General features: G+C 36.2%; 1 protein-coding gene across 2 annotated transcripts; it reads right to left on the bottom strand.

Annotated features, from left to right (window-relative positions):
- Positions 1–5,150: 5,150 nt before the first annotated feature.
- si:ch211-284e20.8 (uncharacterized protein LOC563738 homolog) lies at positions 5,151–12,171 on the bottom strand. Of its 2 annotated transcripts, none has more exons than XM_067398483.1 (7): positions 11,936–12,171; positions 9,242–9,355; positions 9,046–9,124; positions 8,237–8,403; positions 8,041–8,154; positions 7,787–7,882; positions 5,151–5,713 (listed from the first exon to the last, which is right to left on the bottom strand). In XM_067398483.1, exons 1-7 carry the CDS (start codon positions 12,134–12,136, stop codon positions 5,567–5,569), a joined length of 918 nt encoding a protein of 305 aa, XP_067254584.1. In that variant the 5' UTR covers positions 12,137–12,171; the 3' UTR covers positions 5,151–5,566. The 2 variants fall into 2 exon arrangements, with proteins under 2 accessions (XP_067254584.1, XP_067254585.1); XM_067398484.1 differs by having other exon boundaries at positions 9,046–9,088.
- Between the last annotated feature and the right edge of the window lie 4,522 nt (positions 12,172–16,693).

Here is a 16,693-nt window from a genome sequence, read left to right as displayed (position 1 = left end):
TAAAACAATGTACATGGCGCTGTGTGGCGCGGCAGGATTTTAAACAACTTCCTGAGTCGTTGCTGGGCGCCGCGGACAGGCGCCTATGGCAAGCCAAAGTACTCACAAACGCCTGGTCGGACGTCTGATTGCACACTGACGCGTCAAAAGCGCGCGTTTTGGCAGCAAAACGCGCGTCCTCGACGTGTGATTTGCGTTAAGAAGGCGCGTTCTTAACGCGCGCTTTGGTATCATGGAAAACGCGCGTCAAGAACGCGCGTTTTTGTGTACTTAAACGCGCGTTCTCGACGTGTGATTTGCTATTAAAACGCGCGTTCTTGACGTGCGCTTTGGAGTGACAAAAAACGCGCGTTTTTGACGTGCGTTTATCATAACGAAAATGGGCGTCGAATACGTGCGTTTTGAGTCAGACAAAACGCTCGTTATGAACGTGTAAACAGGTAAACCAAACAGACAGTGCAAACGTGTGTTTGAAGTGTCCATCAGGCGAAGAGAACGCGCTCTTTCCTTAGTGTTCTCAAAAGTGCACGTCGAAAGCGTGTGCTCTCTCTTTAGGGCTTTGAGTCTGTTATAGGTTTAGGACAGCATTATCATTAAACTCAACCAAAACAACATGGAATTATCAAGGATAAATTTGGCAGATGATTATAATTGTTGAGTTATAATCCAGTATAATTAATATGAAATATGCATATGAACACGTAAAACTATTATTTAAAATAGCCGTGGGGGATGACAGGATAAATATACCTTCGATCAAGGCCAAAAGTTTGTAAGGAGCCAATAAAATACTACACCACATGTATGATCATCTTGGCTATATATTACGGTGGCGTATTGCCTCATACATAATATGTTTTCCACTCAATTATGTCGTTAAGACATCTTTTTCTCATAATAACGAGATGTTATGTCGTTAAAACGACATATTTTGTACGTGTACGAAAAATACCTTTATACCTTTATCTGATCTATAGAGCTCATATCAGTTCAATTTACATTTATTTTGTTTAGCGCTTTTCACAATACGCAGTCCTATAGTTTTAAGCAGCTTTAGGAAATGCTTTAACATTACAATTTGGAGTACATAATCTGTTATCAAAGGTGACTGTACAAGTTATGGCCTAATTTCAGACATATATAGCGTACATACATAGGCTATATGTAGTTGGCTAACATTAATTTAAACAATGTAGCCTATTAAGGTAGAAACAATGAGCGATGTCCAGAAAAATGTGTAGACATAGCTTATATTAAACGCTGTAGCCTACTAAGAAAGCATAGGTACTACACAGAAAAATGTATTCGTGCAGAATTTGATATTTTAATAGCCTATCACTTAGTAGGCTACATTAAGAGACCTTAAGCTTTTTCTTTATAACGGTTTTCTATAAGAGAAAAACACTTAATTAAACGAACTGCGTTCATATTAGGCTCATCTGCTTTGCTGTACATAGTATGGTTTAGTATGGTGTTTACTGAGTTTGGTCTTCTATGTCACACATTACACAAGCATTAAGCTTTAAACATGTATTTTAGGCTATTTCCACAACAAATCCATAATGGTATTCATAATGAAAATAGTTATAAAAAGTATAAAATAATCATAAACAAATTATAGCATTCATTACAAACAATATTTATTTTAAAGCCTAAAATATTATTTAAATCGAAACTGTTGGGCTCTCATTCGGCACAAATCCAATTGTTTTTTTAGCACTTGGACGTTAAAATATATTTACGCCTATGTTGTTAAACAATGCTTTCATAGGGGCATTTAATCCCATAGGGGGGCACCACTACTTAGGTATTTTTAGTTCCCCTACAAATCTTTTCAATTTAATGGTATTCAGAAAAACAGAACAATAATGAAAAATATAATATATATTTTCCATATGCACTAGTATTTAGATGCTATAGCCTATTTATTATTTAAACTCTCTGATTGTACACAGATATTTAAAATGAGCAGTGGAACTTTTTCTGTATTTGGTTGACTGTATTTTGTTTTGACAATAAACAGGCTGTGAAGTCAAGTTATAGTAGGCTAGCTACTAAAACTGATAGTCTATGGCGCAGGCGCGTTCACTTGATTTTTTTATTTTTATAAAAGCGTAAACAACTTAAAATACTCAGACATTTATGGTCATAAGAGTAATACCATTACAATCTGTGTAGGTATAACTATTATTGTAACTATTATTTGTACTCACACAATAAAACATTGCTTGAAAAATAAAGACAAGCAATGCCTTTCCGTGAACTTCTCAAAAATGAATGGAAACTCAGCATATTAGATGGTCTACTTGTCGAAACTTTGTACTTGTACTTTTTTCTTTCATTTTCTTAATATGTTAATTATTTAGGTTTAATATATTTTGTGTATGCCTAGCTATATAGGAAGAAGCTATTTATTCCTTTTATAAGATTTTATCTCGTTTCTTCTCCGTTCACAGAAGCGCTGCATGCGATGCAATGAATCCTCCTGTTTTGTTGTTTCTTCTATATAGCCTAGGCTAAAACTGAACCCCTGGGATTTTTTCCTCATTCTAATTTCGCTTAATTCTAATTTAACATAATCTTGTCGGTTAATGAAAGGATCGCCTCAGGGGGGAGAAAGGAAATTATATTGAAATTTTCAACTAATATTTAGGCTATATTTTCTTAAATTTCAGGTTTATTTCGATTAGCATAAATGTTTTGAATAGTTTTTTTTTAGTTAACTATAGGCTAATATCCTTGCCTAGACAAAACACCCACAGAACTGCAGTACAGCCACAGTCATTTTTCCAGCTGTTTGAGCCACGAATATTTACAAATATTCACGAATTATTTAATGCCGTCTGAGACACAATCTCTGACCGGGAGTCTCAGACTCATCGAGGCCAATAAACCTTTTAAGAATAATGACACAAATGTTGGAAAAGTAATGTAGATATTTTTGGAGGTAGGCTATTGTCTCCACTTTCATTTATCAGTTTTATTTTGATAAATAGGTCAATGACAATATAGCATTATTGTTGTATCCGTAGTGTCAGGCCTGTTTACCGGTATTTTAGCTATATTATTTTTGAATAGGCCTATAATAAAATGCGACTGAAACACCAATGATAATTTTTTTCTCTTTTATTAGGCTAGAAACTGCATAGGCTATAATATTGTGTTCATTATTCTATGGGCATTGCCATCGATACAGGCATCGAAATGTATTTTACACTATATTTGAAATGTATTTTACTTTATCACACTTCCGCACTCGAAAAGCATAAGCAAATATAAAGGCACTGATCTAAGATAAATTCTCTATTATAGATCAGATAAAGGTAGCCTATATGTTCACGTCATATATGCCTACAAAATATGTCGTTTAACGACATAAGATCTCGTTATTATGAGAAAAAGATGTCTTAACGACATAATTGAGTGGAAAAAATATTATGTATGAGGCAATACGCCACCGTAATATATAGCCAGGATGATCATACATGTGGTGTAGTATTTTATTGGCTCCTTACAAACTTTTGGCCTTGATCGAAGGTATATTTATCCTGTCATCCCCCACGGCTATTTTAAATAATAGTTTTACGTGTTTATATGCATATTTCATATTAATTATACTGGATTATAACTCAACAATTATAATCATCTGCCAAATTTATCCTTGATAATTCCATGTTGTTTTGGTTGAGTTTAATGATAATGCTGTCCTAAACCTATAACAGACTCTAAGCCCTAAAGAGAGAGCACACGCTTTCGACGTGCACTTTGAGAACACTAAGGAAAGAGCGCGTTCTCTTCGCCTGATGGACACTTCAAACACACGTTTGCAGTGTCTGTTTGGTTTACCTGTTTACACGTTCATAACGAGCGTTTTGTCTGACTCAAAACGCACGTATTCGACGCCCATTTTCGTTATGATAAACGCACGTCAAAAACGCGCGTTTTTTTGTCACTCCAAAGCGCACGTCAAGAACGCGCGTTTTAATAGCAAATCACACGTCGAGAACGCGCGTTTAAGTACACAAAAACGCGCGTTCTTGAAGCGCGTTTTCCATGATACCAAAGCGCGCGTTAAGAACGCGCCTTCTTAACGCAAATCACACGTCGAGGACGCGCGTTTTGCTGCCAAAACGCGCGCTTTTGACGCGTCAGTGTGCAATCAGACGTCCGACCAGGCGTTTGTGAGTACTTTGGCTTGCCATAGGCGCCGAATGTCGCCGCCGGTGTGCGTACTCTCATAGAAAACAATGCGTTCGAATTTTAAAGACGTTGCGCGGCGCCGAGCTACGCGTCCGGCGACCCCCTTTAGAGGTCAATCATAGACACCTTACTGGTCCTGTTATGACCATGGAGGATGCCCTTAAAGGGATAGTTCACCCAAAAATGAAAATTTGATGTTTATCTGCTTACCCTCAGGGCATCCAAGATGTAGGTAACTTTGTTTCTTCAGTAGAACACAAATGATGATTTTTAACTGCAACCGTTGCTGTCTGTCAGTCAAATAATGCAAGTGAATGGGAACTCTATCAATAAGAGTAGAAAAAACTTGCATAGACAAATCCAAATTAAACCCTGCGGCTCGTGATGACACAGTGATGTCCTAAGACACAAAACAATCGGTTTGTGCTTTTAAATCCATTCACTGATATCTTAATTTAATGTTAACATTATGTGTTATCTAATAGTCACAACTAAAGTTACCATATAGCCTATGTTTTGTAAATACTGTAAATACCCACCAGTCATGTCAATAAAGCTTTGATTATCTGACTTTATTTCTGTAGGCGCATGGGGATTTTACAGGAAGTTAATTTTTATGGGAATTTAACATACAGTATTAGGCTATGTGTTTCATTTTATTTAGTTTTAATTGGCATATTAATAATAATAATAATAATAAAAAATTAGAGGGGCTGTGGCTTAAGCCCCTGCTCCTTTGATCGCGAAAGTGAAAGTGCCCTTGCGGTTGCATCGCGGTGCCACCGCGTTCCCATTTCTCCTCCCCCGGAAATTTCTTTCACAAAGAAATTGTGAAAGGAAATGTAGATAGTAGTAATTTACTTCCAGAGGATAATGTGTATCTTGTGATGGAGGGACTGATTGTTTTTCATACCTGTTCATCAAAGAGCCTGGATTCTGACTTGTTGCATTCATTGTTTATTATTGTATCGGCCAAATTATAATTTTATAGATATTGTCAACTAGCACAGTATGAAGTAATATAGTATGTTCATGCTGTCAGCCATTCACATACTGTGTTTTTTAACAATGCAAGTACTATAGTCCAAAAACAGGATTCATTTATTTAAGAGAAATATACTTTGTCTTCTTTGTCTAGAATTTTTGGATCAATTATGACTCTGGCTCTTTCATGACATTCTTTAATGTCATATTACTGTGGTTGTTTTGGGCATATCTTTATTGATATTACTCTACTGTGCATAGAAAAAAACTCTAATACTGGAAAAATCTAAATCTGAAAATGACAACACAAGGCACATGACAAATGTGAACATCCACAGTGCTTGTTTAGATTGGATGGCCCATCTTCAAGAGATTATTTCTATCAGAGATGCAGCTCTTTCAATCCAAGGCTGTGTCGTCTCTCCCCTGGGCAGTTGCTGGCCAAGGGTGGGACTCTGGTGGTAGTTTGGACGGGTGGAGGAGAGAGAACATATACTGATCCAAACGGTCTGGAGGTCTGATGAACAGCCTGGAGTACACCATAAGAAAAAAGAAAATCACAAACTGGTCTTTCACTGATTCGGATGCTTTTGTTAAATGCCTGAAATAAGGTCTGTGGGGAACACAAGCTCAAGATATTTTCAAGTTTCATTCTACACTATATATCAGTAATACTCCCTTGTAATTTTTTTTTAAAGCTTTTACTTCAGTTGCTAACAGGTGGCTAAATGGGACTACAGGGGTTGTCAATGACATTAAACATTAAAAATCCTATTGTTTTTTTGTTCAGGGAACAAGGGTAATGCTAACTTCTGGATTAACCTACAAAAATCTAGCAGCACTCTATATTGCTCACTAAAAATCAGCAGTACTCTATATTGCTCACTAAAATGATTCCTGCCCAAGGTATACGCAAAATAAAAAGGCGGGTAGTGGTTGAGTAAGTTAGTAGCGTGTTGAAACTTACAGTTATGGTAAGGGCTCACAATCCACTGGTCCAGTCTACCAATATGAGCATATTGTGCTTTTCAGAAGAAGGGGCTTCATAAAGTCAGGAACTAAGGCTGTTCACACTTGAAAATTTAAAGCCCGATTTGCAACCCCCAATGATCTAGGGAGTGTGGCCCGATTTGAGGATTTTTGTCCAAACAATCCTCAATTGTGTGGTGTCATAACGATTATTTCACTGCTCCCGATCACGTCGTAGCCAGCACGATCCCAAATCGTAAATATCAAACATGTTTGATTTTCACAACTTTTGCTCAGGCTTCCTCTGACGTTATAACTATGATAGCCAATGAGAATGAGCAAGCTTCACCAACTGGATGTTGTGTGCTTCTATAGCTGAAACTCTGCAGCCATAAACATGCGATGAAAGTGGAGTATTGAGAAAGAAGATCACCCATATTCTTTTTTCTTCCTTTGTTTTTTTTTCTCAAGTCACGTTTGATCTCACAAGTCTCTGTGAGATTTTGTCTCACTGTGCAAATGTTCGACAGGTGTGTGGTCTTGCGGTCCAGATGAGTCTTCTAGTGTGTGCATTCGGAGGATTATATTGTTAAAAAAATGGTTGAAACTCCGTTAACACTTTAGTATAGGGAACACAAACTATTAACTACGAATTTCCCTCAGTAAACTCTTAATTTATTAACAGTTAGTAAGGCAGTTGTTAAGATTAGGTATTGGGTAGGATTAAAAATGTAGAATAAGGTCATGCAGAATAAGGCATTAATATGTGCTTAATGAGTACTAATAAATAGCCAATATTCTAGTAATATGCATACTAATAAGCAACTAATCAAAAGACCCTAAAATAAAGTGTTAGCGAAACTCCCCAAATGTCTGTGGTCTCTCAACATTTTAAAATCAGTTAAGATTTTAAAATCATCTAGTTCATCCCAGGCATAAACTGAGTGTTACTGACAGACTGGGAAGAGAGGTGCTGTAACACTGTGGAATATAAGAAAAATAAGGTGTTTTTTGAACATTCAAGCGTGAAAACTCAAGTAGAGCCCAAAAACAAAATCAAGTTTTGTAAAAGGGCAGAATAGGTCATCTTTAAGAAAAATACTTTTATTCAGCAATGATGCATTAAATTGATCAAAATTGAGAATAAAGATATTCATTATGTAAAAAAAAAACAAAAAAAACAACTGGTCTTTTGAACTTTCTGTTCATCAATTTAACAGTTTCCAGAAAAATATGCAGCAGCACAACTGTTTTCAATAAACTGATAATAATCAGAAATGTTTCTTGAACACCAAATCATGATTTCTGAAGGATCATGTGACACTGAAAACTGGAGTAATGATGCTGAAAATTCAGCTTTAATCACAGGAATAAATTACATTGATCAAAGAAATCTTTCAAAAATAATCCCAACTTTTTACCAATCCCAAATTTTTAAACTGTGTGTGCAGTTTGCAGCTGCATTTTTTTTCTCTTAGATATGTCCGACCCAACTTCCTGTTTCACGCTACACTAAAGAAAGATTTAAAAAAAAAAAAAAAAAATTCAGAACTACTGTTACACTACTGAATAATGTAGCTGAATTAGTAACATTGCTACTTTTAATCACTCTTTAGCAATGCAAACCACCCACCATTGGCTGAAAGATTTCACATTTGACCTCTACAGGAACTTTGATCTCCAGTCCGTCATCAGCAGTGGTGTGTGAACCAGTGCAAAACCCCTTGTGCTTTAGCCAATAAAAAAAAAAAAGGTTACTACACTTACACTTTTAATAGCAAAGGCAATATAAAGCAAGTTTAAAGAGTGTTCTTAATATTTAGTTTAAAAATTGGTTTAATTTTATATTCCTGTCTTGTTGTTTATTGAACTGAAATAAGTGCTTACAGCTGACTCTGAATCCTTCATTATGCATTGCGTGAAGTCAGTATCGGTATTGTTTTTCTTGCAGTCGGTCTCTTGAATGGTGAACTCCACAAAGTAAGATGGACCCACAACCCACTGCAAAACACACAATACACATCTTCTGCCATCTGTGCAGGAAATAACAAATCAATCGACTGATTTTTTGGTTTTGACATACCTGCATGCTGGCTGCTGTTATATTCAGAAGAGCAAAGAAATTGGGGAAAGCATTCTCTTTGTTAAATTTCTGCAGGGCCAGCTTTGTGGTCTCAGATATAACTGGATCATCTAACCGTTCTGCAGTTGGACAGTCAGGGCAAGTGTTTATTATAGCTCGAGCTGCCACTGTAAACAGTGAGGAGATGTCAGCATTGTTCTAAAAAGTATTGTATCTATGGACAAAAGCATTTCATAAAGCCAGCCAGTCATTTCTGTTACTATTATAACAAATCTGCAATCCAAGTTGTTGACTAGTTAGATAACATATAAAACGTGCTTTCTTTCATGTTAAGTTCTCTGAGCTTCTATCAAAGGCTTTTTTGTGCTCAACATACATATTAAAATGATTCCAGAGTCAGAACAGTACAGTCAGTAGCAACAGTGAAATATACAATTTAGTGATTATTTAAAACATAATGCTGAGATTGACCAAAATGTGTACCATTATAAATGTTCCAGGTTCATTGCAATTACTTTGAGAGGCAATTTGTCGATTACCACAGAAATAATTTCAGCTCATCCCTCAAATTTATGAATATAAAAACTCCTTTACCATAGCCTCATGGGAAAGTAGTCTCACACCAAAGATATTTTTGTTCATTTTAAAGAGCAAATGGCACAATAATTAATATAAATCCTTTGACAAATATATGAGCAGCACTTTTCTGCATCTCTCTGCAAGCCATTTCTAAGATGTGGCGTAATTATTTTTTTGTGGTAATGGACAGAACATATAAGTAAGTGTGATTCAATGCAGTCACAGCGCACCTTGTTGGATGGTGCAGTTGTAATTCTGAACTTTGATGGTGCTCTGAAGGGAAACAGATGCATCACATGTTCCGAACACCTAATATAGTTTAGATAACAGTAAACTCTTTGGTCAAACAGGATATAAATGTATACCTAAGTATAATATAACACATACTAAAGTAATTGACAGTTCTATCTAGAGTAAAATACGTACCGGTAGATTACCAATCCCCTTAATAGCACAGGATTTCCATTTTCTCCTGCTGATCACATGACATTGTGTTTCCAGAACATCTATAGACAGGTGTAAATGGCTCACGCCTTCTGCCTTTATTAGAAGCATGACAATCATGGAATAACATTTCAAAAATGTCTTTAACGTGTCTTTAACATGACTTCAAAAAACACTTTAAGTCTTAATTTTTTTATTTCCAATCAGTGGCAGCATTTTTTAAAATCAATTTAAAAAAAAATCATGGCCCCCAGAATATTTTGTTGTATGAATATCTGAACATACAATGTATCGAAAGAAAGAAAGAAAGAAAGAAAGAAAGAAAGAAAGAAAGAAAGAAAGAAAAGAGAAAGAAAAGAAAGAAAGGAAAGAAAGAAAAGAAAAATTCTGGCTTCATGCATTTATTTTTTATTCACAACACTTGAATGTGGGTAATTTCATTAAAAAAGGCGACATTTGAGCAAAAGCTAAGAAAATGGCATTTTTGTCAAACGATTTTGTTTCTGAATTCAGATGATGTTCAAAAACATAGACCGAGTAGATTGAGTTTATCAACACAGCAAAGCTTCACAGTCGTTTCCTTTTTATTGGTTTGACATTTAATTTGGTTATGTAAGGCAGTTTTGATTTATACTGCCGTTTAATTTTGATGATCGCATTATTTTACATTTGCATAAGCAATGGCTGCGTCCGAAAACTGAAAAATGCTGCCTTCCGAGGACACATTTCAAGGTAAGAAGGCATCAAGGCACGTCCGAATCCAATGTTAGCTTCACTTCCTCTCATGAGATACCTTCCTCAGATCGATTTTTGAAGGAAGCATAGATGTATCCTTAGCTGCTTTTGATATCCCACAATCCTGTGCTTTCCATTCTGTGACAGTTGACTTAGAAAAATAAAGATGGCGTCCAAAGGTTGCGTTTGCTGCTCAGTTTGTGTATAAATGTACGATTTTGATCAACATATTTCAATTTTGATATAATTTCTATCGAGAAATTACTACTGTAGTAATTAAATATTTGTTTAGTTCTCAGAAGTCTGTCCGAAATCAATTTCGTGAGGTACCTTCATGCACAAACGCTGCCAATATTTCTAATTGGTAGACAGCTACCTAGGTTTTCGGACGCAGCCAATGTCTCTATCGCTTTTTTCTGCTTCTTCTTCACCTGTGTTTTGATCCAGAGAGTCTGCACTCTTTCAGATATGCGTAATAGCTCCTACTGTATAACAGTAAAAAAAGGAAACAATTAAAAAAAGAACAATATATAGTTCATATTTTAAAAATATCTGCTCATTTATTTATTTATTTATTGGACATGGCAAGATTAATCCATATTGTTTTTTTTTTTTTTTTTTTTTTTTTTTTTTCAGTTCCAAAAATCAATATATTTGGTAAAAACTGTAAATGTACTTTTTCAAATTTAATTTATTTATTTACTTATTTATTTGGACATGGCAATGTTAATTCAGTTCAATATTTCTAATTGCAAATGTCATTTGTGAAAATACTTTATCTTGAAAAATAAACGAAAGATTAAATTAAGATATGCAGATATGCACACTCATGTATTTAAAATGTGTGTATCTTTTATTCATTCCATATCTTTTTAAATTCTGTTTTGGGTAAGAAAAAAAGAAAGAAACATGACAATACTGGGACTTCTCACCATCCGCTGATAATTCTACCCCTGACTGACTGGATGGCAAGCCCGGAGTCAAATGTCAGTAAAATAGACTTGGACTTAGGCTCTGACAGGTATCTGTTTATTTAGACTTCTATGTTTTGGGATTTATTGGTTAGTATTGTGTTGGAATCTTCTGTAATTGCTATACACTGACTATTTTTATTTACTTATTTATTTTTTTTAATATTTCACCTTGTTATAAAGTTAATTATGCTGCTGCAGCTTGCAAGTCCCTGCACAGTATCAATAAACTTTACTGCAGTCCACAATCATTCTTTTTGCTTAAAATATATTTTAATATATGGACCTGAGAAGAGGAGTTGAAAAAAAAGATGTACAAACAAACTGAAAAACAAATTAAAAATGAAGTTATAAAATCAATATCAAAGCACTATTTCAGTGAATAATTAATCAACAATCAATTACTTGATAATCAGTTAGACAAGTTTAATAGTTTAAATATTGACATAGGTGTAAGGTATAAATATGTCATTATGTTATTCATTTTGGTAAAACTTTATTTCGATGGCCAACTTTAGACATTCTGCTAACTTAAAGTAACTTTGCAATTACATGTCAACTAGCAGTCATTAGAGTATTAGTAGGCTGTCTGCTTAATATCTGCCAAGACCTTATTTTGATGCTCCACTAACAGTCATTCTACTGGTTATAAATAAATTTGCAACTACGTCAACTTATTCTTCTAACCCTAACCCTGACCTAACAGTCTACTACAGTCTAATACTCTAATGAGAGTTAGTTGACATGTAGTCGCAAAGTTACTTATAGATAACAGATTGTCTAAAGTGGGCCATCGAAATAAATTGCAACCTTAATTTTTACTTGATGGCAACTTTACTTGACATCCACTTTTTCCCCACAAGATTTCATTCAAGATTCTTGTTCAGCACTGATCCATTTGCTTTTTTCACATAACCAATTCAAATGCATCCATATAAATGGAAAAAGATTCTAGTATTAACACACTCACCTTTATGTCTTGTTTGACATCATAAAGTCTGTTCAGTGTAAGGATATACCCTTCCTGTCTGTCTGCATTAATCTGCTCTAAGGTCTCCTCTGCTGCCTTTACCACAGCTGTGTCTTGGCATTCAGCTGGCATGGGGGAGGTGCTGCCATTCTGCCAGAACACACACACGAACAAGACCAAGAGGAAAGGCTGCATCTTCATCTCCAGATTTCCCGCACCCTTTTGCTAGAGAGCTGTCAAAGGCATGGCAGATGAGAATACAGTTCAACTCTTACACAAAACACTGAACTTTCACCTGCAGTTATCAGCAAACAGTCTTTATCTGCTACTGCTCTATATGCTTCGGTCTGCTTACAAGTAAACAGTTATGCAATACAGGTCGAAACTACAGAACTGAAGACTTGAAAACTGAGACACTGCAGTCCACACCAGGCAATAACATGTTTCCGGATTCCGATTCCGGAGAGTATTTGGATTTTCCACAGCACGACTGAATTCCAAATCACTTCATAGTGATCTAAGAGAGGTCCAAATCCCACTTACCAAAAGAAACAAAACAAACAAAACCATTAGCATTTGTGATGACCAAAAAATTCTTCATTTACAAAATTCTCTATTCCATTGCCCTTCTTTATGAACATTCTGGGGCAGATTTACTAAATGGGTGTAACATAAGTCTACTGAGGCAAGTTGCAGTAAGAACCCAAGTGCAGTTTATTAAATCAATAAAGTGAACAAAACACAAAATAAACAAAGACTTGACTTTTGACCTGACTTTTGACTTGACCTGACTTGAAACAGAAACATACAGCAGATTACAGGGAACAAAGCTAGAAAAGATAACAATGAAACATGAGGGCTATTTATACAAAGAGACTAATGACAAAAAAGGAACACCTGTGAGCAATCAAGACAATGAACCAATGACAGAACAGAACTGAAAAACCACATGACTAAAATAACCAATGACAAAATAACACAACAGGCAATCAGACTAGCAGGGATGGTAGATCTGAACAGCAGGAGTTGGCTACACCGCATGGAAGCTGTAGGAGGGCCGGACAGACGTTGTTGGGAGAAACATTTGAATCATAAGGAGTTGGTAACTAAAACATTACTGTACAGTGAATGTAGAGTGAACGATGGCAGAACATTCCGATGGTTATATGAAAGATTTCAAAGACTTAGATTCTGTGAGATTAGAGCAAGATGATGAGATGTGTTGGGAAGAAGTAAGAAAGAAGAAACAAGTTAGACAACGATCGGACTCCAGTAGTAGTGTGGAGTCAATAGATACTGTCAAACGAAGTAAAACTGAAGAAAGCAGATCCAAAAGGATTAATGCTAATAAAACACCAAGTGAAACATTTAAAGTAGTCATAGTGTTTGATCAGCATGGAGGGCCTGATTTACACCCAATACATATGACAAAAGCAATTGTGAAAGAAATAGGCAAAATTAATCATGCTAGGTTCATGGGAAACGGTAGATTGCTTATTTTTGCAGCATCAGAAAAACAGCGTGCACAAGTGTTAAACAAAGAAACACTAAATGGAGTCAAGATTACTTCACACATACCAGGTGCAAAAGCAAAAGCAAGAGGAGTGATAACAGGAATACCAATATCAGTTTCCATTGAAGAAATCAAGAAAAGTTTGAAAGGGGGTGAGCTAATGGATGCAAAAAGGTTGGCTAAAGGAAAGGAGAAAGTTGAGAGTTTGTCAATCCTGCTATATTTTAAGGCAGAAATGCCTAGTAAAGTTCAATTGGGATATATGAACTATCCAGTGAGAGAATACATCCCTCCCCCATTAAGATGTTTTAAATGTCAAAGATTTGGACATGTTGCGGCCCAGTGCAGAGGCAAGAGTAGGTGCGCTAAATGTGGAGGGGAACATGAATATGGTAACTGTGGGGAAAAAGTTGAACTAAAATGCTGTAATTGTGGAGGCCAACATAGTGCAGCTTATGGGGGTTGTGAAAAGCAAAAGGAAGCAAGAGAAGTTCAAAAGGTTAAGATTCTACATCAAGTGTCATATGCAGAGGCGCTTAAGAAAGTGCATGATAATGACAGAAACAGTCAGAGGCCTTCCTATCCACCAGAACAGAACAGAAGAAGTGAGAATGCTGAAACATCTGACAAAGGTAGAGGGAATGACAGAAGACATGGCAGGGAGCAAACACAACAGGCAAGCATAAATACTATCCCAGAAGTAAATGAATATAAAGCAAAAATATCAGCAGAGACAATGCTGATCAATAAGAACAGTTTTGTAGCATTTATCTGCTCAATAGTTAATGTCACAGTACAGCACACTAGGAAAAGTGATAGGATAAAGTCAGTAGTGGAAGCAGCAAAAAATTACTTGGGGATTACAGCAAAGGCTGATGAAGTGCATGATAGAGAACAAGATGGCTGCCGAGGGCAGGTGTGGTTTGTTGGGCTCCACTCATGCTCTCTGTATTTTACAAATTATTTTATTGTTGATGTGTGTTTGGACTTATAATTTTTCACCACATAAGGATACTTTTGCCAGCTTGCCAAAAGCTGAACATGTTAAGCTATACATGTTTGGACATGGACACTATACGTTGTACTCTATATGGTCATCATCCTGGTGTAAAAGCAAGAATGGGATTGCCAACAGACCAGCTTCAAGGCAGGGCCGAGAACATGCATCCAAAGTGCTACTGGTGCTCATGCTTTTGGCTGGGGACATACATCTCAATCCTGGACCGACCACGTCCGAAAAACAACGGGCTAATTCTGTGGTGCAGGTGAGTCCTGACACCGGTGGAGCAGCTTTGACACCGCCCATGCATACACCAGAATCGCACAGAGCAACGCTATGGGGTCAGATTCCCGCCAATTGTATTGCAGTCACGGATCAAAAAATAATAAACGTGAATCACAAAATTAAAAACACATATAAAAATATATAGCACAAACTTAAAAAAAATAATGCAAAATGATCGGAATGGCAAAGAACATGGTCACGGATCAAAATATAATAAGCGTAAATCGAAAAATTAAAAGCACATTTAAAAAAATAACAAGCATGAATCAAAACTTTAAACACATTAAAAATGATATTGCACAAATCTTAAACTTGTGTTTATGCGTTCTTAAAAGTTGTTTTCCTTGCTTTTATTACTCTTTTCTTTCTGCTCTCTTTACATTTTCTGCTTATATTTTACTCTTTTGTGCGCTTGTGCAGTTTTTCTCTTTGCTCTTCTTTCTACGTTCTGCTCTTGCTTTTCCAAATGTTGCAGTTCGAGTTTCATGTAAATTAGGCTGGGCTTAAGCGCCACCATTGGTCCACTAGTTCTAGATGGACAGCTCCTCCTCTAGCCAATCAATCGAAGGGAGGGAGATGACATCACTTCAATGCGACTCATGGCTACTGATGCTCACACTCATACAGGAGAAGATAACCATCACAGCTGGCAATTTCCGAGCTGTGGTAAACTCTTTCTGTTGCAGGACACTGTTATAATGTATATATATATTCATTATAACCTATGTTCATATGTACCTTCATACATATGTACCTGCAACTCGACCTGTCACCGGTATATAGGCTACTTCTACCTGGACAATCTTTTATTGTTAAATTTACCATCCTAACGACAACCTGTCACAGTTGTGCCTGTCTGACGATCTATCATTGTTATATTAATCTTTAATGCACCTACAACTGGACTTGGCACCGTGAAACGCAGCGTCCACCATGCAGCAGCCTCACAACATCACTCTTATGTGTGCCTGGCTCGTCTATACCTGTTATGTTACTGTTAGATATTTTTAGTATTCATACAATAATATTAATAATAATATGCTTGCTTGTTGTCTCTTTTATTCCTGTCTTTTGCACAAGAGAATATAACATATGAAACCTACCTTACTAGGCTAATATATTTGCTCGTGAATTACATTTAAAGTAAGATATGCCATGGCAATTGTTTAGATCAGTAGTTCCCAAACTGGGGTACGTGAGGTGACAGAGGGGTAACGTTACGCAAACAAAATGCAGAATTTTGCCATTCATTTAATTCTTCTCTACATTAAAATAACATTAAAACTGATCATGTATTTTCTAACAGGTACAATATGCCATATGACATCCAATCAAAATACCACATCTTTTGCGGTCAAATCTGACAGAGTCCATTTCCACATGCAGCGCACATATGGGTGCATAGCCAGTATAGGTTGCGTGGGGAGTCTGCAGCCTGAGCAAAACGTGCAACATACTGCCATTCTGTACCTGCAGATTTAGCACTTACTAGCACGAAGAACAATAGCCTGGCACAAAACGGGCTTAAATATCAATTTAAGATTCAAACTCTTGATACAAAACATAGCCTACCTTTTGTGAGTTCTTGTTTTTAATGTTGATAATATTATATGAGCAAGAAAGCAAATCCAAATATCCACACAACAGTTCAACAAACAAAGGGGTAATATTAAGTGTTATTCTTCACAGTATTGTCAGTATTTGCTCTATTTTGCAACGAAAACAACTGCAGGATTACAACACAGCAGTGCTTCGAGAACGAATCTGCAACTTTGAATGAATTGTTCGTGAAAGTCATGATTCATTCATAAATACAGCCACTTGCTTCTTTGAATGAATGACTCGATGACTCAGGCATTAAGACAGTGACTTACCGCCATCTACTGGCGGTTTTAGTATTTAAAATAATCACTTTTCACGTTTTTAGCATTGCATATTTCTCTATTGAACATTTTTTAAT

The sequence above is a fragment of the Chanodichthys erythropterus genome, chromosome 10 (genome assembly GCF_024489055.1).
Source record: "Chanodichthys erythropterus isolate Z2021 chromosome 10, ASM2448905v1, whole genome shotgun sequence".
Classification (NCBI taxonomy): domain Eukaryota; kingdom Metazoa; phylum Chordata; class Actinopteri; order Cypriniformes; family Xenocyprididae; genus Chanodichthys; species Chanodichthys erythropterus.
Note: the sequence above shows the minus strand (reverse complement) of the source record. Positions and strands in the feature narration are given on the sequence as shown.